Source organism: Oncorhynchus gorbuscha, linkage group LG06, assembly GCF_021184085.1.
Source record: "Oncorhynchus gorbuscha isolate QuinsamMale2020 ecotype Even-year linkage group LG06, OgorEven_v1.0, whole genome shotgun sequence".
Classification (NCBI taxonomy): domain Eukaryota; kingdom Metazoa; phylum Chordata; class Actinopteri; order Salmoniformes; family Salmonidae; genus Oncorhynchus; species Oncorhynchus gorbuscha.
This window is the reverse complement of record NC_060178.1, coordinates 67,214,151-67,238,135: the sequence shown is the minus strand read 5'-3', so window position 1 is coordinate 67,238,135 and position 23,985 is coordinate 67,214,151. Positions and strand designations below refer to the sequence as shown.

Below are 23,985 nucleotides of genomic sequence, written 5' to 3'. Positions count from 1 at the left end.
AAAGGACTTCCTGTACATTAGCACAATCACACCGTGTTTTATTAATCATGAGACATCCCCTCCATCTCTTTGTTTCCTGGAGAGGCCTTTGTTCCTCTCTGCGCAATGAATGGAGAACCCACTGGTTGTATGGACAGGGACAATATATCCGGAGAGAGACAGAATTACGTAAAACAGAGTATGTTACAGTCCCGTATCTCTGGAAGGAGATCCTCGTCCTGAGTTTATCAATTTTATTGCCCAAGGACTGAACATTAGTGAGTAATATTCTCTGATGCAGTAGGTGGAATGCATGCCTCCTGAGTCTAACTAAGATCCCACTCCTGCTCCCTCTTCTCCGGCAGTGACGTTTTGTAAAATCACCTGGGATGAATGGGGCTAGCTTGGGGGAGTCCAAAGAAAGGATCTAGGTATGGGGAGTCGAATATCTGGTGGGTGACCTCCAATTTAATATCCCAAAGTTATTTTTGGCTGTAGATAATAGTACTAGAAACGTGTAAGCAAATAATGTAAGAAATAACATCAAAATAAACTAAATCATATGTTGGTTAGGAGCTAGAATCAGGGCAACCGTGTCTGTCGACGCATCATCATCACCACCTACCTTGAAGGTGACACTGGGTTGTTCGTTGAGGTTGACCTTGGTGATTATACTCCCAGAGTCCTCCTCGACATCAAAGATGCTACCGCTGTAAGGTGATTGGTCATCTTCCACTCTGTAACGCACCAGACTGGCCGGAGTACCCTGGGCCAGAAACACAAGGACCAAGACAGACATGTTAGATGAGTGTACTCCTCTATTTTAACCTTTTATATTGTATATTTCCATAGGGGACATAATTGATCGACTGATATATTATTTTTTATTACACACAGGAGTAGGTCAGAGTAGGCACAAAGAAGCAACCATTTCAACAGCAGCTTGGAAAGCAAACGTATTCCCAATTCACCTAACCGGGTCGTGCACCTACAGCACTTTCATAAACTATTCATCCCCCTTGACTTATTCCACATTTTGTTGTATTACAACTTGAAATCATTATGGACAAAATACAAATCTACAAATCTACACACAATCCTCCATAATGAAAAAGTGAAAACATGTTTTTTTTTCTTCACATTTATTTAAAATTAAATACAGAAATATCTCATTTACATAAGTATTCACACACCTGAGTCAATACATGTTAGAATCTCATTTTGAGAAAATTACATCTGTGGGTGTTTCTGGGTCAGCCTCTAAGAGCTTTGCACACCTAGATTGTACAATATTTGCCCATGATTCATTTCAAAGTTCTGTCAAATTGGTTGTTCATCATTGCTCGACAACCATTTCAGGTCTTGCCAAAGATTTTTCAAGCAGATTTAAGTCAAAACTGTGACTTGGCTACTCAGGAACATTCACTTGCATCTTGGTAAGCACCTCCAGGGTAGATTTGGCCTTGTGTTTTAGGTTATTGTCCTGCTGAAAGGTGAATTTATCTTGCAGTATGTCACGGTTTTCATGTGGTGAAGGAGAGTCGGACCAAACTGCAGCGTGTATATTGCGATCCATGTTTAATCACACAATGTAACGCGAATCCAAAACACAAACTCTACAAAACAATAAACGTAGTGAAAACCGAAACAGCCTTAACTCGTGCAAACTAACACAGACTAAGGACATCAAGACACTAAGGACAATCACCCACAATACAACCAAAGAATATGGCTGCCTAAATATGGTTCCCAATCAGAGACAACGATAAACACCTGTCTCTGATTGAGAACCACTTCAGACAGCCATAGACTTTCCTAGAACACCCCACTAAGCTACAATCCCACTAAGCTACACACCACATACAAAAACCCACGTCACACCCTGGCCTGACCAAATACATGAAGAAAAACACAAAATACTTCGACCAGGGCGTGACACAGTGACTAATGGAATGCAGACTGAACCATGTTTTCCTCCAGGATATTGCCCGTGTCTCCAATCTCCAATCTGTTTCTTTTTATCCTGAAAAACTCCACAGTCTTTAATGATTAAAAGCATACCTGTAACATGATGAAGCTACCACTATGCTTGACAATATGGAGAATGGTACTCGATAATGTGTTGCATTGGAATTGCCCTAGGGATAACACTTTGTATTCAGGACAAAAGTTAATTGCTTTGCTACATTTTTGCAGTATTACTTTCGTGCCTTATTGCAAACAGGAGGCTTCCTTCTTTTCATTCTGTCAATTAGGTTAGTATTGTGGAGTAACTACAATGTTGTTGATCCATCCTCAGTTTTCTCCTATTACAGTCATTAACCTGTCTTGGGTAGGGGGCAGTATTTTCACATCCGGATGAAAAGTGGGCCCAAAGTAAACTACCTGTTCATTAGGCCCAGAAGCCCAGGATATGCATATAATTGGTCGGTTTGGATTGAAAACACTCTAACGTTTCTAAAACTGTTACTATTATGTCTGTGAGTGTAACAGAACTGATATGGCAGGTGAAACCCCGAGGACAATGGCTGTCACTTTTATTATAATGTGAAATCCTCCCAGATTTCAGTTTCTAGGGCTTCCACTAGATGTAATCAGTCTTTAGAAAGAGTTTCATGCTGGTATTTGGAAAAATTAGCCAGAAATTTTAGTTTTTCTAGGTGGCTTCCAGTGTTTACAAGCGTGTGGAAGAGAGCGCGTTCTTTTGTATTTTTCTCCGGTAAAGACAATAACGATTTTCCATCTTAAATTGTATTGTTTATTTACGTATTAGGTTTGATTATAAACATTGTTTGACTTGTTTGGAAAAGTTTATTAGTACTGTTTGGGATTCATTTTGTATGTATTTTGATGGAGGGAAACTGGGTGGATTATTGACTGAAGCACGCCAGCTAAACTGAGTTTTTATGGATATAAAGGACATTATCGAACAAAATGACCATTTGTGATGTATCTGGGACTTTTTGGAGTGCCAATAGAAGAAGATCATCAAAGGTAAGGCATTTATTATATCGCTATTTCTGACTTTTATTGCGCACACTCCTGGTTGAAATATGTTTTTCATTGTTTTGTATGCGGGGCATTGTCCTTAGCTAATCGCATGGTGTGCTTTCGGCATAAAGCCTTTTTGAAATCTGACACAGCGGCTGGATTAACATAAAGTTAAGCTTTATTTTGATGTATTACACTTGTGATTTTATGAAAGTTAAATATTTATAATCCTCTAGTTTGAATTTCGCGCTCTACAATTTCACCAGATGTTGGCCAGGTGGGAGGCTAAAGTCCCACCTGCCCATAAGAAGTTAAACTCTAACTGTTTTAAATCACCATTGGCCTCATGGAGAAATCCCTGAGAGGTTTCCTTCCTCTCCGGCAACTGAGTTAGGAAGGACTGCTGTATCTTTGTAATAACTGGGTGTAGTGTTACTCCATACAACTTCAAATTAATAACTTCAACATGTATAAAAAAACAGACATGTTCAATGTCTGTTTTTTTGTTCCTTACCCATCTACCAATATGTGTCGTCCTTTGTGAGGCCATGGAATATCTCTCTGGTCTTTGTAGCTGAATCTGTGTTCAAAATCCACTGCTCAACTGAGGGACCTTACAGATAATGCATGTGTGTGGTACAGAGATGAGGTAGTCATTCAAAAATCATGTTAAACACTATTATTTCACACAGAATAAGTCAATGCAACTTGTTATGTGACTTAAGATATGTTTTATTCCTGAATTTATTTAGGCTTGCCATAACAAAGGGGTATAATAGTTATTGACTCAAGACATTTCAGCTTCAGTTTTGTAATTCATTTGAAAAATTTCAAAAAACATAATTCCCATTTGACATTATTGGTAATTGTGTGTAGGCCAGTGACAAAACAAATCTCAATTTAATCCGTTTTTAATTCACACTATATTTTTGTCAAGGGGTGTAGCTACATTCTGAAGGCACTGTAGGTCTTGAACATGACTCATGGTCGTGTTTGCCTGCTGAGCTATTTTCTATCCGTTAGCTCTTTGTGCTAACATTGGTCTTGAGGTCTCAGGCAGTTACTCTCCATGCAAGTGAACTTCGACCAACTACCTCTGATACACTGTGACTACACAACATAGTCTTATCTTTACACATCTATTGGAGTTATATAACGCTCAACCCATGTCCCCCATCCCTCCATCCACAAATCAAATACACTTAAAGTAATTTGTGAAAGCTGGGACTATTTGATTAAGATCAATCATGCTTCCAAATGGCTGATTATCTCATAACTATGTTTTTTAATGTACCACTTCAGAGTGCTATATTTTTTACTCCACCTTTTTTTCTTGCTGTTCACTAATATAGGTTATACTTAAATGCCCTTCAGCAGAACTGAGCAGGCTGGCCTTGAGACAGCCTAACAGGTTTTCTGTGCTGTAGAGTCAAACTGAGCAGAATTTAGCAAATACGGGGTTAGATCCCTTGGGTGGTTTACTCACACAGATACATCTGCCAAAGATAGTGAGAAACGATTAGAGAGAGCTTACTGATACGCTGAGGGGCATGAGTGTAGCATCCAGGCTATGTGTGTAGAATCAGGGGTTTATGTTACTGTAGATCCAAAGTGAACATAATATGGCAATAAACCAAAGGCATTTTTGTTAAGCAACTGCACACTGCACCTACCAAATATTGTAACAAAAGTGTAAGCATTCTGTCTGAATTATTTATTTATACAGCAGACACTTTCTGCTTAAACATTTCAGGTGAACATAGGGCATAGGCTAAGTATCTTGCCCATGCACAACCCATAAAAGCACACCATTTCAGATTACACCACCAGCCATATATTGTTCCCTAACATGTAAGGACATGCTCTGACCTTAAGTTATCACTAAGGAGTAGAACCCGAGGCCATGTGGCTACTGCAGTGTGAGCTGAAAGGCCCTCAGGGTCAGAGACGGTGTGCCTATATAATATAATATTTTTATAAATAAACCTATGTCCTTTCCTATTTCCCTCACACTATAAACTTTATTTTGCAGGTCTCATATTGCTTCCAACACATCAGTATTCTATGGGGCCTACCTTGACGGTAAAATCATACTCTCTTTACTAGTGCTTTCAGGTTTACAGCAGCTCCCCTTGTCTGACTTTTTGCTCACAGACCATAAATGGTTTATGCCTTCTGCTGGGGTAAACACACTCGGTCGTTAACCCTTTATCAGGCAGCTCCAGCAGTTGAGCTAATTTTGACAACCAATTTGAAATATAATTAAACAAATTAATTTTGTTTGGTATATTTTTTCATTTCAATCAATGCCATTTAATAAAATGATCATGTGTTTTTTATCGGACTTAAACATGCATTCAAAGATGGTTGAAAACCAGGAAGTGAATATGAGCAAAACCAAGCCTCGTTTACCACACATTTTTTTGTACTAATTGTGTATAAAGTGGGAAATTACACACTTGTAAAATGTTGTTGATCTCTAAAACATAATTAAAGAAGATTAAATTACTAATGTTGTTAATTCTTTTAATTTTAGGATCTCTTGAAAAATATACTCTACCAGGAGGTTTGAGTTGCCCAATAAAGGAATGCTATTAAGTCAAAGCTAGTGATAATGGACAATGGATAATTATTGTTTTGGGGTTTTTGTTTGCCTGTGATAATAAACATTGCACTGGTATTATAAGCATAAACTGTAAACACTTTCATTTACAAGCATTTGAATATTCATATTTTGACACAAATGTATCAGATTTGATTCATGCTTGATATCGAGCTGCATCACCACCTGTACGGCAACTGCTCCGCTCTACAGAGGGTAGTGAGGTCTGCACAACGCATCACTGGGGGAAAACTACCTGCCCTCCAAGACACCTACACTGCCCGATGTCACAGGAAGGCCAAAAAGATCATCAAGGACAACAACCACCCGAGCCACGGCTTGTACATCCCTCTATCATCCAGAAGGCGAGGTCAGTACAGGTGCATCAAAGCTGGGACCGAGAGACTGAAAAACAGCTTCTATCTCAAGGCCATTAGACTGTTAAACAACCATCACTAACATTGAGTGGCTGCTGCCAACATCCTGACTCAAATCTCTAGCCACTTTAATAATTAAAAATTGGATGTAATAAATGTATCACTAGTCACTTTAAACAATGCCACTTAATATAATGTTTACATATCTTGCATTACTCATCTCATATGTATATACTGTATTTTATACCATCTATTACATCTTGCCTATGCCGCTCGGTCATCACTCATCCATATATTTATATTTTCTTATTCCATCCCTTTACTTAGATTTGTGGGTATTGGGTAGTTGTTGTGGAACTGTTAGATTACTGTTAGATATTACTGCCGTCTGAACTAGAAGCACAAGCATTTCGCTACACCCGCATTAACATCTGCTAACCTTGTGTATGTGACCAATAACATTTGATTTGATGTGCTCTTCAACAAAAATGCAGCACAAAGGCCAAAATTAAGAGGAGTAGTAAAGAGGATATCGTGTGTGCATGTGTCTGTGTTTGTATGTCTGCAGTCTAGGCTAAGCCCTCCTCCACCTCACAGAAGTTTGCTTCAGTGACCATGAACTAGAGTTTATCATAATGCACCCATCTACTTAAGCTTTGTAACTGAGAAATACATACAGTATATTTTCTACAGTAAAAAAGAGGTGACACAAAGGTGTGGGAGTGCGAGTACGAAAGGGACTAGAAAACAGACAAACAGACAGACAGACAGACTGACAGACAATACACATGCACAGAAAGGGAGAGATACACTGTATGACCAAATATATATGGATAGCTGCTCATCGAATATCTCATTCCAAAATTATGGGCATTAGCCATTTCACAATGTTCCAAATATCTCTTATGGTCGCCCCAGCGTGAGTTGTTTCATGCACGTCATGTCAGAATGCACTCACTGTTCCAAAATGTGATTATTATGCAACAGGACAGTCAACACGTGCTGCCTACTAATTATCTATAGGCTATGTTTCAACTTGTCAATTTCTAATTATCTTCAAACAAGTTGTATTTTCTAACAGCAGTTTGAATTAAGGTGTGTTCCGCCTCCTCATTAATTCACATAGAAGTAGCCCATTTCAGGCTTTACTGAACCTTCTTCGAGGAGAGCCCACCGCACTTCACTCATGTTTGCGTAGATCAAGTATGCATATATCTGCGCAGTCTTGCAAGAATTCGAACATTTTCTTACTGGTGGTCGCTTTGCCTTTCTTGTTGTTTTCCTTACAAATAATAATAATTGTTTTCAAGTACTGGTGACATAATGCATTCCGATTATTGCGTATTTTGTAACGGACACCTATGATGTGTGTAAAATACTTTTGATTATAATGAGCTAAGCTATTTGCCAGCTATGTGTGGCGCCATGTTTGTTGACATCATACAATGCATTGTGGGTGTCACGTAAACGTCTGTCAGGTCAAAGATGTTATAATGAGGTGAAAGAATAGTTCCCTCATCTATCAGGTAAACTTTCAGAAGCGAATGAAGGGAAGTGGATGATCGTAGACGACACACCCCCTTCAACATACATACTATTAACAGACCAAACTAATCTTGTCTGCTCTTATCTTTGGTTGTTGCGAAGAAGAAGAAACATTTCGGGCGTGCACAAACTACCCATCCTCGGGTTATTTTTGATTTCTAGAAAGTGTTTTACTCAATAATTTTGATCAATGGTGATGTGATTAATTTTAAACGGTACGTTTCTGTCAGTCGAAAGTTATACAAATATGACAGCTTGTGTTAAGTTAATCTTTCCACTAGCCTACATTTTCCGGTTTGGATGATTGTGTTATGCTGTATCTACTTCTGTCACTGTCTGAACATTGCATCCAAAAAATAAACTGGTCACATTCTGGACAGAACTTTGTAAGAACTGTGTTTTTGCAAAATATATCTGTGAAAAAAAAGTGGCCAGCTCAAATGCTGATTGTTGTGTCAATCGAAAATGGACGTTTTTAATATGCATTCTAATCAAGCGTTCTAATCACACTGGTTTGATGGTACACAACAGGGACCACTACAGAATGATCACAGCCATTTGTTGGCACGTGTGAAAAGGTTAGGCCCCCCCTTTCCTGTTATAACAGCCTCCACTCTTCTGGGAAGGCTTTCCACTAGTAGTTGGAAAATTGCTGGGACTTGCTTCCAGTCAGCCACAAGAGCATTAGTGAAGTCAGGCACTCATGTTGAGCGATTAGGCCTGGCATCGCATTCTGTGTTCCAAGTCAGCCCAAAGGTATTCGATGGGGTTGAGGTCAGGGCTCTGTGAAGGCCATTCAAGTTCTTCTGTATGGAACTCACTTTGTGCACGGGGACATTGTGATGCCGAAACAGGAAAGGGCAGTTGGAAGCACAGAATCATCATGACTGTCATTGTATGCTGTACCGTTAAGCTTTGCCTTCACTGGAACTAAGAGGCCTAGCCCGAAACATGAAAAACAGCCCCAGATCATTATTCCTTCTTCACCAAACTTTACAGTCCGCCGGACTGCCCGATTGTGAAGTGTGATTCATCACTCCAGAGAATGCATTTCCACTGCTCCAGAGTACAATGGCGGTGAGTTTTACACCTCCGACGCTTGGCATTGTGCATGGTGATCTTAGGTTTGTGTGCAGCTGCTCGGCCATGGAAACCCATTTCATGAAGCTCCTGAGGAACAGTTCTTCCAAAATCTGAAGTTGATAAAACTCAAATGTGGACCCCTACACGGTCACAGTGACTCTATCAGTTTGTGTAATGACTACAACATCACTTTAAGCAACTGTATTCAGATAAATTAAGTGCAAAAGTTTTGAGTAATGAGAGAACATAGGCCCTGGTGGGAACACAACCAGCTGGAGATCCTTTCATTCCAATCTCCTTTCATTCCAATGTCCTTTTCAAAAGACCCCCTGGGAGGGTATAACGAGCTGCCAGATTCGAGAAGTGTCAGATGAGGATTGTTAGGGAAAGCTGTATTGTTTTTTATGGACACAATTCACAGAAGAGTCCAATATAATGATGCAGACTATAAAAAATGACAGTTCCCTCAATTATATAAAAATCCTTGCCAGGAGACTGCCAGGGAGAGAGAGAAAGAGATGGGGAAAGGGGCAGAAACAAGTGAGAAAAAGGAGAGACGCACTTGCAAGAAAGTGAGGAAGAGATGTGCACACAGAAGCCCCAAATGTCTCTGTTTTTATTACATATTACTACTACATTTTCTGGCTAGCAATACCACACTGCATCCCACTGCTAACTTGCTGCAAAAGGTATTGTTATTTGTAGGCACTAAAGAGCCCATGATACTTAATGCAAGATTGGGGGTGTTAACCCGGTGTCCTGGCTAAATTCCCCACCCGGCCCCTCAGACTACCTTGGTCACCCCAGCTTCCAATTGGCTCAATACATCTTCTATCCTCGACCCTGCCACTTTTGCCCAGCTCAAAGCTAACTAGCTCTACACAGAAAACATGCTACAGTAACCATTCAAGCTAACATGGAATAAACACTTTCATGTAACAATGCTATGCATTCGATATAATTCAAAACAACTCCAGTCTCAAAAGAACAGAGAGAGGGTGTGAGAGCATTTAAGGTAAAATGCTGACTCACCTATGGGGTTATTAAATAAATATTTAGGTGATTACACTACCAATAAACTAACCTTAATTTGGCATTGAATTGATGACGCTGAACTAAATTTTTCCGGGGACAAAATAACCTTTTTCTTTAGCATGTATTTGATTCAGAATGTATTTTCTTTTTTGTATTGTCCTTGTTGTCCTATTGACAGAGCGAACGGGAATCAGTAAAAATCTGTGGTGTATGGTGTGCTGAATCACAAAAACCTATACTGATTTCCCCTGCCTCTGTGCAGCCTCACCTGTGATAGGGGAAATCATTTCGGAGCACAAACACGGTGTCAAAATTCTGGTGCCATATGGTGTAATTTAATTCACAAATAAATTGGTTATACCAGCAAGGCTGTGTGGAACTGCTCAGCCATGTCAAAGCCAATGAAGACAGATACAAATAGACAGAAGGGTGAGACTGGAACGGTACTTAACATAAGTAATCATCACATTATGATAACTGTGACAGAGGGAACAGAACAGATAAAACACAATCAGGTAGCTATTTTTACAAAGTGAACATTGGTTCTTGCTGGTAGTGCTGTATTTCACAACGCTGTGTAATAAACAATCATTTGTGTCATCAACTATAATGCCATGAGCTGTGAAAATCATTATCCTCTTTAAGACCAATACATATGAATCTTAATCTGAATCCTTGGTCACTGAGCAGTCAGTGATACTCACAGGAGGGTCTTGGTCCTCAGCGAACACTGTGGTGATGACTGTTCCCTTCTCTGCATTGGGGGCCACCAGGCCCTTGTACAGCGCTTGGCTAAACACTGGCGAGAAATCATTCATATCCTGTCAATAAAAAGAAAAGAAATAGATGCATAAAGTACTGCAGGCTATTATAAATGTATAATATTCACTTTTTCTATCCCCAATGCTTTGGAGGTAAAGGAAAGAAAGTCTTGGTCAGAGCATGAATCATCACATGATTCAGTTTCATTGTATCCATTGTCAGACTCACAATGTATCAATCAGTCTGCAAGTGATAGCAAACATCGCTGTCTTGCAAAGACGAATCTGACTAGAAATACTGAGGGGGATGCTGAAGCTCAATGATGGATTATGCATGGCTTTGTCAGGGTCAAACTGAATCTGCTGGAGATGTGTTTTATCCTCTGCAATTGGAACTGCGATCTGCATGTCTATCTGACAAAGTTCGGTGGAAGCATTATTAAGTGACTTAAATAAATGTCTCACAATACTTTATTTCAAATAATGTAATTGTTGAGGAAATGTGTCTGGCCTCAGACGTTGCTCTAGGACAGTGTATTCATTTAGTACACTGTAGTGAACATCAACTTGAACATCTTGAAGAATAATCTGGCCTAATTCACCATGTACTCTTATAATCTCCACCCGGCACAACCAGAATAAAACTGTCCAGCGCTCAGAGCTTGGTTCCTCTCTAAGTTTCTTCATAGGTCCCTGCATTTCTAGGAAGTTTTTCTTCGTTTTTTTTGCTTCATCATCGCATTGCTCTTTGGGGGTTTAGGCTGGGTATCTGTATGGCACTTTGTGACAACTGCTGATGTAAAAATGGCTTCATAAAATACATTTGATTGATTGATACTGTATGTTACTAGGGCTTTGGTCGTCATTCAATTTTGTCAGTCTTCATGCAAAAGACTGCTGCTCTCATGTTAATTGACCAATAATGAACTTAAACATGTTTAGCATCTCCAGGCTCCACTCATACAAGCAGCATACAAGCCTCTGATGCGTGCCTTTGGAACATCTACAGTACATTTAAAAAGTATAATGAATCAATTGAATATACACCATCACAATGAATCCATTATTAATTTTAGGCAGGTCTAAAAAAACTTTATAAGATGAAGAACCTTTATTTCAGATGAACAGAATATGAGTTGTGCTACTATATGTTTTCTGGCTATGCTCCATGCCATAGGCTGTAGGCTTATTCATTTGGCAGACAAGATATGCTTATAAGTACCATGCCATTATTTTATTTTATATGATTTTATAGTAAGAATAATATAATTAATCTTAGCTGAATAAAATACAAGGGATATTTTCCCATTCCCGGAGCGAGAGTGGCTATGTTGAGTGTAAACGTGATCATTTGAAACAGGTCCTACAGTATGTACTAGATTTGGATTTATTTCGCAACTTGAGTTGTGATTTGAGAAAGTCACCAAAAAAAGCTTGCGCTCTGTTCCTTGCAGGCAGCACTTTTTTATTTAACTAGGCAAGTCAGTTAAGAACAAACTCTTATTTTGAATGACTGTCTAGGAACAGTGGGTTAACAACCTGTTCAGGGGCATAACGATAGATTTGTACCTTGTCAGCTCGGGGATTTGAACCTTTTGTTTACTAGTCCAATGCTCTAACCACTAGGCTACGCTGTCGCCCCACATGCTGTTCTCTCATCAAGTGGTCATATTTTCACCCATCAGGCTATTCTCAATTCTCAATTTAATCTTGTCCTCACAATTTTTTTTAATGAGTTTAGATTTAAAATGGCCCATTATCAAATGGGCAATAACATAGGCAAGACAAAAAAGACATGTCATTCATATGCACTGGAATAGTGAATGGAGGCCACTTTCCCGCCTGTACATTTTTCACTCATGTTGGGTAGGCTACTCCGGTAATTGTGAGTGCCACAGGAGATTCCGCCCAAACTCTGTATGCTATGAGATAAATTTGGGAAACATAGTAAAATCTAGTCGGGAACATCAGGAACATCGATAGTAACATGTTTTCGCAACAAAACATATTTAATGAAACTGTTGACAACCCCTCTTGCTGCGCGCTGGAGATAGGAATGAAGGAGAGAGAGTAGGAGATGGAAGCTCGGGTGATGAGATATTCTGCAGCTAAAGGTAATGTGTCAGTCTATTAATTAGGAAAATACTAAAAATTACTAGTCTATTCTAAATCTAAACCAAGCACTATAACTTTAGGACAAAACGGAATTTGTTTAATTTAGACTAGACCAATTATGTACCAAAGATATCTTAAATCAGTTTTATTTTTAAAAATTCTGCCATGTGTAATATGTGGTTGGTTATGTATTGTATAACAGCACAATCATTATTTTAATAATTATGTTGTTTTTTTTCAAGCTTGGCCTCATATATAGGCCTATGCTTATGCATTAGCTCTAATATGCATATGGGTGCTTATTATTAATCATGACTTTAGAAAGCGCTGTCCATTTCGTTGCATTAGACTTTGAAACATTTTCTCTCTCTCTCTCAGTTGCGGGATGGAGGCCAAACACTGACACCATAATATAGAATCAAGATCTTCAGCAGCAGCAATAGAACAAAACATTGATTCATATGATGTAATGACATTTCTGATAGTATGGTTGAAGTGGGTCGGTGCTGAACGGTAGAGAGAAGAGCTTCTGAATAAACTATCTGATCTAACCATGTGTAGTGGACCTCACTACAGTGTGTTTTCAGAAACTGCAAGAAAATAAGGAAAAGTGTGTGAGTTTAAATACGATCCCCAGGACACAGATAGAGTACACAATCAATCACTGTGAGGCCTTCCATTGAAATGAAACAAGAAAACCTTTAGAATTACACGAGACCAAATCAAACACAAAAGACTTCAAAAGCCTATGCAGGAGTTAAATGGAGGAAAGAAGGAAAATCATAGAGTCTCCTCCAACTCCACTCATAGGAACCCCGTGTGAATCCATTAGTCCCACTTTAATGCATGTAGGCCATATCAAATAGCAGCCAGGAGGGTGTGATAACATAAGCAATACTGTGCCTTATCCCATCAAACACTGTTCCTGGGTGACTACAAGGAAACTGCATCAAACACTATCCTTATCGGAGGAAAAACTCAATCTACAGGTTGGCTGGGCCTGCAGAGGAACAACCTGAGGAACCAAACTTCCCTTCCTGCCATGTCAAAATTGTGAATACAGAGTTGAAGTCAGTGGTTCCGCCGTTGGGCTAAATAAAACCCACTTACACCCTGATAAAGCAAATGCACAACCACCTAAATATTGCATAAAGCAAATGCACACCTAATCAGTGGGTGAAGTGTAAGAACTCAAGACATAAGAATATGCACACAGACGTATACATGCACGCACACACACGTGCGCGAGCACACACAAACACACACACATAAACATAGTGAGACACGGTGCGCCAAAACAGGAGGCATTTAATCTTTTAGTTTCAATTGAGAGGCTAATCTCCTGAAAATTGGAATGGGAAACATGCATCTGAAAATCCTCACATAATTGCAGTAACAAAGCTAATGAGTCATTCAGCCCTGGAATAGCACCAGGGCTAACGCCACCTCAAGTTTTCCATCAGCAGGGGTTTTCTTGAGGGCTTGAACGTAGCTTGCAATATGGTTAGCCCTTGTGGTTGGGACCGCAGATTGTTCTGGGCTTGTGGCTGTCTAGATCCCTGCTGTTTGTTGCTGTTTCTTTCTTCCCTGCGACCTGCCCTGTCTGGAACCGCAAGAAGTAAAAGCATAGCCTAAATTGCTAACATAACAAAGACCAGGGCCTGTGGGAGTATTGTTGGGTACAGGGTGTCTTTCTATCACAGGTGAGGATCTTTTAATGGACTGCTGAATGTTTTTTTTTTATTCTCCTTTTTTTGTTGCTCTTTTACACATTATGTCTATCACTGACAAACTACCCAGGAAATGGCTGAAAATAGCCAATAATAATATATGTAGCCTTAGAAACAAGGTTCATGAAATCAATAACATTCCTATATTAGCCATTTCGGAGACTCACTTATATAATTCATTTGATGATACAGAAGTAGCCAAACAAGGATGTAACATCTACAGACGTGACAGGAATGCTTATGGGGGAGATGTTGCTGTATATATTTAGAGCCATGTTCGTGTAATGCTGAGAGAAGATCTCATGTAAAGTGTTATTGAAGTGTTGCGGTTGTAGGTCCACCTGTATGTGATGTAAACAGAGTGTTCTACTTTTTTGTTGACCTGAATATTGACTGGTTTTCATCAAGATGTCCACTCCAGAGAAAACTTCTCACTGTAACCAGTGCCTGCAATCTGTTTCAGGTTATTAACCAGTTGGATATAGGGGGCGCTATTTTAATTTTTGGATGAAAAACGTTCCCGTTTTAAACGGGATATTTTGTCTCGACAAGATGCTTGACTATGCATATATTTGACAGCTTTGGATAGAAAGCACTCTGACGTTTCCAAAACTGCAAAGATATTGTCTGTGAGTGCAACAGAACTGATGTTACAGGCGAAACCCAGATAAAAATCCAACCAGGAAGTGCAGCATTTTTTAAAACCGCTTCATGCCAATGACTCCTATATGGCTGTGAATGGGCTACGAATGAGCTTACACTTTCTACGTATTCCCCAAGGTGTCTACAGCATTGTGACGTCGTTTTACGCATTTATGTTGAAGAATAGCCGTTAGGGACCACATTGAGCAAGTGGTCATTATGCCATGATAAACTTACACAAATGCTTGTCTAGCGTTGGCTGTAAAGCATATTTTGAAAATCTGAGATGACAGTGTGATTAACAAAAGGCAAATGGAGTAGATAATTGTCATGTTTTGTCATTAATTATCATGTCTTGTCCCTGTGCTTCCCCTTCTATTCGTTTCCCTCTGCTGGTCTTATTAGGTTCTTTCCCTCTTTTTATCCCTCTCTCTCCCCCTCCCTCTCTCACTCTCTCGCTCTCTCTTCTCTCTATCGTTCCGTTCCTGCTCCCAGCTGTTCCTATTCCCCTAATCATCATTTAGTCTTCCCACACCTGTTCCCGATCCTTTTCCCTGATTAGAGTCCCTATTTCTCTCCTTGTTTTCCGTACCTGCCCTGTCGGATCCTCATCTATAATTCACCGTGCTGTGTCTATGTTTTGCCCTGTCGTGTCGTGTTTCCCTCAGATGCTGCGTGGTGAGCAGGTGTCTGAGTCTGCTAGGTTCAAGTGCCTTCCCGAGGCAACCTGCAGTTCTCGATCAAGTCTCCAGTCTGTTCTCGTCTTTACGAGTAGTATTATGCTTTTTGTTTTGTAAAGTTTCTTACTGGATTAAAAACTCTGTTTTCGCCAAGTCGCTTTTGGGTCCTCATTCACCTGCATAACAGAAGGATCCGACCAAGGAATGGACCCAGCGACTACAGACGCTCGTAACACTGCCGTCGAGATCCAAGGAGCCATGCTCGGCAGACACGAGCAGGAATTGTCTGCTGCTCGCCATGCCGTGGAGAACCTGGCCGCTCAGGTTTCCGACCTCTCTGGACAGTTCCAGAGTCTTCGTCTCGTGCCACCTGTTACTTCCTGGCCTGCCGAGCCTCCAGAACCTAGGGTTAATAACCCACCTTGCTACTCCGGGCAGCCCACTGAGTGCCGCTCCTTTCTCACCCAGTGTGAGATTGTGTTCTCTCTCCAACCCAACACATACTCTAGAGAGAGAGCTCGGGTTGCTTACGTCATTTCACTCCTTACTGGCCGGGCCCGAGAGTGGGGCACAGCTATCTGGGAGGCAAGGGCTGATTGTTCTAACAATTACCAGAACTTTAAAGAGGAGATGATTCGGGTTTTTGACCGTTCAGTTTTTGGTGGGGAGGCTTCTAGGGTCCTGGCTTCCCTATGCCAAGGTGATCGATCCATAACGGATTACTCTATAGAGTTTCGTACTCTTGCTGCCTCTAGTGACTGGAACGAGCCGGCGCTGCTCGCTCGTTTTCTGGAGGGACTCCACACAGTGGTCAAAGATGAGATTCTCTCTCGGGAGGTTCCTTCCAGTGTGGACTCTTTGATTGCTCTCGCCATCCGCATAGAACGACGGGTAGATCTTCGTCACCAGGCTCGTGGAAGAGAGCTCGCATCAACGGTGTTTCCCTGCTCCGCATCGCAACCATCTCCCTCCTCTGGCTCTGAGACTGAGCCCATGCAGCTGGGAGGGATTCGCATCTCGACTAAGGAGAGGGAACGGAGGATCACCAACCGCCTGTGCCTCTATTGCGGATTTGATGGACATTTTGTTAATTCATGTCCAGTAAGAGGCCAGAGCCCATCAGTAAGCGGAGGGCTACTGCTGAGCGCTACTACTCAGGTCTCTTCATCTAGATCCTGTACTACTATGTCGGTCCATCTACGCTGGACCGGTTCGGGTGCTACATGCAGTGCCTTGATTGACTCTGGGGCTGAGGGTTGTTTCATGGACGAAGCATGGGTTCGAAACATAACATTCCTTTCAGACAGTTAGACAAGCCTACGCCCATGTTTGCCTTAGATGGTAGTCATCTTCCCAGTATCAGATTTGAGACACTACCTTTAACTCTCACAGTATCTGGTAACCACAGTGAGACTATTTCTTTTTGATTTTTCGTTCACCTTTCACACCTGTTGTTTTGGGTCATCCCTGGCTAGTATGTCATAATCCTTCTATTAATTGGTCTTGTAATTCTATCCTATCCTGGAACGTATCTTGTCATGTGAAGTGCTTAATGTCTGCCATCCCTCCCATTTCTTCTGTCCCCACTTCTCAGGAGGAACCTGGCGATTTGACAGGAGTGCCGGAGGAATATCATGATCTGCGCACGGTCTTCAGTCGGTCCCGAGCCAACTCCCTTCCTCCTCACCGGTCGTATGATTGTAGTATTGATCTCCTTCCGGGGACCACTCCTCCTCGGGGTAGACTATACTCTCTGTCGGCTCCCGAACGTAAGGCTCTCGAGGATTATTTATCTGTGTCTCTTGACGCCGGTACCATAGTGCCTTCTTCCTCTCCGGCCGGGCGGGGTTCTTTTTGTTAAGAAGAAGGACGGTACTCTGCGCCCCTGCGTGGATTATCGAGGGCTGAATGACATAACGGTTAAGAATCGTTATCCGCTTCCCCTTATGTCATCAGCCTTCGAGATTCTGCAGCGAGCCAGGTGCTTTACTAAGTTGGACCTTCGTAACGCTTACCATCTCGTGCGCATCAGAGAGGGGGACGAGTGGAAAACGGCGTTTAACACTCCGTTAGGGCATTTTGAGTACCGGGTTCTGCCGTTTGGTCTCGCCAATGCGCCAGCTGTTTTTCAGGCATTAGTTAATGATGTTCTGAGAGACATGCTGAACATCTTTGTTTTTGTCTATCTTGACGATATCCTGATTTTTTCACCGTCACTCGAGATTCATGTTCAGCACGTTCGACGTGTTCTACAGCGCCTTTTGAGAATTGTCTCTACGTAAAGGCTGAGAAGTGCTCTTTTCATGTCTCCTCCGTTACTTTTCTCGGTTCCGTTATTTCCGCTGAAGGCATTCAGATGGATTCCGCTAAGGTCCAAGCTGTCAGTGATTGGCCCGTTCCAAGGTCACGTGTCGAGTTGCAGCGCTTTTAGGTTTCGCTAATTTCTATCGGCGTTTCATTCGTAATTTCGGTCAAGTTGCTGCCCCTCTCACAGCTCTTACTTCTGTCAAGACGTGTTTTAAGTGGTCCGGTTCCGCCCAGGGAGCTTTTGATCTTCTAAAAGAACGTTTTACGTCCGCTCCTATCCTCGTTACTCCTGACGTCACTAGACAATTCATTGTCGAGGTTGACGCTTCAGAGGTAGGCGTGGGAGCCATTCTATCCCAGCGCTTCCAGTCTGACGATAAGGTTCATCCTTGCGCTTATTTTTCTCATCGCCTGTCGCCATCTGAGCGCAACTATGATGTGGGTAACCGTGAACTGCTCGCCATCCGCTTAGCCCTAGGCGAATGGCGACAGTGGTTGGAGGGGCGACCGTTCCTTTGTCGTTTGGACAGACCATAAGAACCTTGAGTACATCCGTTCTGCCAAACGACTTAATGCCCGTCAAGCTCGTTGGGCGTTGTTTTTCGCTCGTTTCGAGTTTGTGATTTCTTACCGTCCGGGTAGCAAGAACACCAAGCCTGATGCCTTATCCCGTCTGTTTAGTTCTTCTGTGGCTTCTACTGATCCCGAGGGGATTCTTCCTTATGGGCGTGTTGTCGGGTTGACAGTCTGGGGAATTGAAAGACAGGTTAAGCAAGCACTCACGCACACTGCGTCGCCGCGCGCTTGTCCTAGTAACCTCCTTTTCGTTCCTGTTTCCACTCGTCTGGCTGTTCTTCAGTGGGCTCACTCTGCCAAGTTAGCTGGTCATCCCGGTGTTCGAGGCACTCTTGCGTCTATTCGCCAGCGCTTTTGGTGGCCGACTCAGGAGCGTGACACGCGCCGTTTCGTGGCTGCTTGTTCGGACTGCGCGCAGACTAAGTCGGGTAACTCTCCTCCTGCCGGTCGTCTCAGACCGCTCCCCATTCCTTCTCGACCATGGTCTCACATCGCCCTAGACTTCATTACCGGTCTGCCTTTGTCTGCGGGGAAGACTGTGATTCTTACGGTTGTCGATAGGTTCTCTAAGGCGGCACATTTCATTCCCTCGCTAAACTTCCTTCCGCTAAGGAGACGGCACAAATCATTATCGAGAATGTGTTCAGAATTCATGGCCTCCCGTTAGACGCCGTTTCAGACAGAGGCCCGCAATTCACGTCACAGTTTTGGAGGGAGTTCTGTCGTTTGATTGGTGCGTCCGTCAGTCTCTCTTCCGGGTTTCATCCCCAGTCTAACGGTCAAGCAGAGAGGGCCAATCAGACGATTGGTCGCATACTACGCAGCCTTTCTTTCAGAAACCCTGCGTCTTGGGCAGAACAGCTCCCCTGGGCAGAATACGCTCACAACTCGCTTCCTTCGTCTGCTACCGGGTTATCTCCGTTTCAGAGTAGTCTGGGTTACCAGCCTCCTCTGTTCTCATCCCAGCTTGCCGAGTCCAGCGTTCCCTCCGCTCAAGCGTTTGTCCAACGTTGTGAGCGCACCTGGAGGAGGGTGAGGTCTGCACTTTGCCGCTACAGGGCACAGACTGTGAGAGCCGCCAATAAACGCAGGATTAAGAGTCCAAGGTATTGTTGCGGCCAGAGAGTGTGGCTTTCCACTCGCAACCTTCCTCTTACGACAGCTTCTCGTAAGTTGACTCCGCGGTTCATTGGTCCGTTCCGTGTCTCCCAGGTCGTCAATCCTGTCGCTGTGCGACTGCTTCTTCCGCGACATCTTCGTCGCGTCCATCCTGTCTTCCATGTCTCCTGTGTCAAGCCCTTTCTTCGCACCCCCGTTCGTCTTCCCTCCCCCCTCCCGTCCTTGTCGAGAGCGCACCTATTTACAAGGTACATAAGATCATGGACATGCGTTCTCGGGGACGGGGTCACCAATACTTAGTGGATTGGGAGGGTTACGGTCCTGAGGAGAGGAGTTGGGTTCCGTCTCGGGACGTGCTGGACCGTTCACTCATTGATGATTTCCTCCGTTGCCGCCAGGATTCCTCCTCGAGTGCGCCAGGAGGCGCTCGGTGAGTGGGGGGTACTGTCATGTTTTGTCATTAATTATCATGTCTTGTCCCTGTGCTTCCCCTTCTATTCGTTTCCCTCTGCTGGTCTTATTAGGTTCTTTCCCTCTTTTTATCCCTCTCTCTCCCCCTCCCTCTCTCACTCTCTCGCTCTCTCTTCTCTCTATCGTTCCGTTCCTGCTCCCAGCTGTTCCTATTCCCCTAATCATCCTTTAGTCTTCCCACACCTGTTCCCGATCCTTTTCCCTGATTAGAGTCCCTATTTCTCTCCTTGTTTTCCGTACCTGCCCTGTCGGATCCTCATCTATAATTCACCGTGCTGTGTCTATGTTTTGCCCTGTCGTGTCGTGTTTCCCTCAGATGCTGCGTGGTGAGCAGGTGTCTGAGTCTGCTAGGTTCAAGTGCCTTCCCGAGGCAACCTGCAGTTCTCGATCAAGTCTCCAGTCTGTTCTCGTCTTTACGAGTAGTATTATGCTTTTTGTTTTGTAAAGTTTCTTACTGGATTAAAAACTCTGTTTTCGCCAAGTCGCTTTTGGGTCCTCATTCACCTGCATAACAATAATAAGCCTGGCTGCATATCTGACTGGCTGACTTACTGAAAATTGAGAAATTACGTGACTAAACCCAAGAAAAATAAGAAGGAACTGTTTTATGAAGCCAAGATCAAATCAGATGGCTTGTTCATCACAAAACCATTTGATGTTGGCAATTGTTTGAATGATTACTTCATTGGCAAAGTGAGCAAACTTAGACAGAACATGCTAACAACAAAGTGTTCCATCGTATTCATGCATAAAAAACTAATAAAGAACAGCATTGTAAGTTTGAATTGTGTTAAGTTAGTGTGGGTGAGGTAGATTTGTTTTGCTATCCATGAATAATCGTGGCATTGACAACTTAGATGTAAAGCTACTGAGGATGGTAGCTGACTCTATAGCCACTCTTATCTGTCATATCTGAGTCTCGAGGAAAGTATTTGTCCTCAGGCCTGGAGGGTAGCCAAAGTCATTCTGCTTCCAGAACTCAGAGGATTTTCTTTAGTGGAAGTTTCTCTAATGTCAAACATGTAAAGTGTGATGTAGTGCAGGGCAGCTCTCTAGGACCTCTACAAATGGTTTGCATAGTCAACCTACACACAGCACTGTCACACACAGTTACCCCACCAGACATGGCACCAGGGGTGCCAAAACCCATCTCTCACCTATGATGTATTTGTTGTGTGTACTGTATGTACTGACATGTAACTGATAGCTGCACATACACACACACACACACTACATGTTGATGTTTTTAATGTACTGTATGTAAATTGTAAAGTATTTTGTTTATAATGTATTTTTTTGTTATATGTCGGACCCCAGGAAGACTAGTTGTTGCCATTGGCGTGTTTGACCAAATACAAAGCTATTTCTCTGTAAATCATTAAAAAAACTATTTCAGCATGCCTATAGAGAAGGGAACTCAGCATGTACTACACTGACAATAACTAATGACTGGTTTAAATAAATGCATAATAAGAATGTTGTGGGAGCTGTACTGTTAAATTTCAGTGCATCCTTTGATATAATTGAACATAACCTAAGGTTGAGAACATTTTTGTTTTATGGCTTTTTAACCTCAGCCATATTGTGAATTCCGAGCTATCTATCTAATATAACTCAGAGGGTTTTCTTTAATGGAAGCTTCTCTAACATCAAACATGTAAAGTGTGGTGTACCGCAGGGCAGCTCTCTTGAACCTCTAGTCTAGTTTTACCAATGACCTGCCACTGGCATTAAACAAATCGTTTGTGTCCATGTATGCTGATGATTCAACCATTTACGTGTCACAGCAACCACAGCTAATGAAGTAACTGAAACCCTTAAGAAAGGGTTGCAGTCAGTTTTGGAATGGGTGGCCAGTAATAAACATTGTATTTGTTTTCAATCATTCCCTAGTGTTCTAGACCTCAGCTGAATCTAAGAATAAAGGGTGTGGCTGTTGAACAAGTTGAGGAGACTAAATTACTTGGTGTAAAGCTTGATTGTAAACTGTTTTTTATAAGAAACATCAATATGTTGGAAGCTTCTCTAATGTCAAACATTTAAAGTGTGGTGTAGTGCAGGGCAGCTCTTTAGGACCTCTACAAATGTTTTTTTTCTTCACACAGCACTGACACCAAAATACATGCTACCAGTGGTCTTTTTCGTTATATGTCGGACCACTGTAAGACTAGCTGTCACCATTGACATCGTTTAATGGGGATACTAATAATTCAAATGAAAGCACACCTTTGTGATGTGAAGGCTAAGGTAGAAATATTTATTTAGCCTTGGATCAGCCATAACAAAGACACAATCATGACTCCAATGCAAGGGTCTCTTACCTAGCCTAGTCGAATGAGGTGATCATTAAATGAATTTCACAACATATGACATAATACCTTGACTGCTATTCATGTAGAGCTAAAGTACTATTCTCTTGATAGTGATACTGAAGTGGCTTTCTCAATATTCAAATATTGAGATAAACGTACTGCCTCTAAAATAGATTGTTTCTATCACTGCTATCAGCACCTCTAGCTTCCACAATAATAACTATTGCTTCTCCTATCAAATGCACAATATAATGTATTGTCTATAACTGTTACTACTGCTCCTGGCAGTGAAACAGTATTGCTTTGTTGATTTATACCAGCACTACTTTTGCTGGGGGGCCATGAGGGTAAAGTAGTTGGAAAATATTTTTTATTCATCCTAACCAGAGGAGGAAAGCTTCCAAAGTATATGTAGAGCACAGTGAATAAAGAGTGACAGCAGACTATGACTATTACTTCTACAGTGGTGTTAGTGTGCATCCTTCACCATCGATACTTGTCCTTAGGTACCATGATGGTACATAACATTGTACACGTAAAGCAAGAAGTGCTTTTACCTTGATGAGGGCCATAACTTGCATATTCTTCAAGCACTAGCCTACTAGTCACCATCATGAGTGGAAACAATAAGTGTGAAGCAACAGTATTTTTTACTTTTACTATCACTCATGACAAACACAGTGAATACAGAGCGACGTGATCGTACCGTGATCCGAATAGTGACGGTGGCCTCACCGGGGGGCATGGTCCCAGCCTGGTCGACGGCCTCCACCTGGAAGGTATAGTTGGCCCCCATACCCATACTAGCCATGTCCTCAAAGTCCAGGGTCTGCAGGACTGACAGCTCGCCTGAGATCGGGTTCACTGAGAACAGCTTCATGTCCTCCGCAGACTTGATACGGTACGTTACGTTAGAGAACAGGTCTGCATCCACTGCCTGGGATGGAGGGAGAGAGGGAGGGATGAGAGAGGTATAGAGAGAGGGATGGGTAGGTGGAGGTGCTGCAGTCAAAACCATTGCAATGAAATTCACATTTTTATAGATGTTTGCTACCAGCCTGGAAGAGAATGGCAGTTGAAATGGAGGCCAAATCGGCTGATAGCTGGAGTCACTTTGAAGTTAAAGGATGTTAAAGGGTGAATTTAATAGTTAAGCTGTTTGAAGCCCTAACTGCACTGCACAAAGCCTGACAGAGAGAGAAGCTACAGAATCCCCTCCCCTCCCCCACACCCACACTAAGTCTCAGAACCACAATGCTCATTGCTCAGTGAAGCTGTAGCAAATACCCGCACACACACACACACACACACACACACACACACACACACACACACACACACACACACACACACACACACACACACACACACACACACACACACACACACACACACACAGACAGACAGACAGACAGACAGACAGACAGACAGACAGACAGACAGACAGACAGACAGACAGACAGACAGACAGACAGACAGACAGACAGACAGACAGACAGACAGACAGACAGACAGACAGACAGACAGACAGACAGACAGACAGACAGACAGACAGACAGACAGACAGACAGACAGACAGACAGACAGACAGACAGACAGACAGACAGACAGACAGACAGACAGACAGACAGACAGACAGACAGACAGACAGACAGACAGA

At 42.4% G+C, this 23,985-nt stretch overlaps 1 protein-coding gene across 2 annotated transcripts in view; it reads right to left on the bottom strand.

The window, feature by feature from the left end:
- Positions 1-23,985, bottom strand: part of LOC124038254 (protocadherin-15-like) — a 275,775-nt gene that overhangs the window by 80,528 nt on the left and 171,262 nt on the right. For both annotated transcript variants that reach the window (XM_046353882.1, XM_046353881.1), the window contains exons 20-22: positions 23,032-23,262; positions 10,317-10,433; positions 605-745 (exon numbers count right to left, since the gene is read on the bottom strand). In XM_046353882.1, the coding sequence (XP_046209838.1) occupies positions 605-745; positions 10,317-10,433; positions 23,032-23,262 (489 nt within the window). The remainder of the gene's footprint in view (positions 1-604; positions 746-10,316; positions 10,434-23,031; positions 23,263-23,985) is intronic.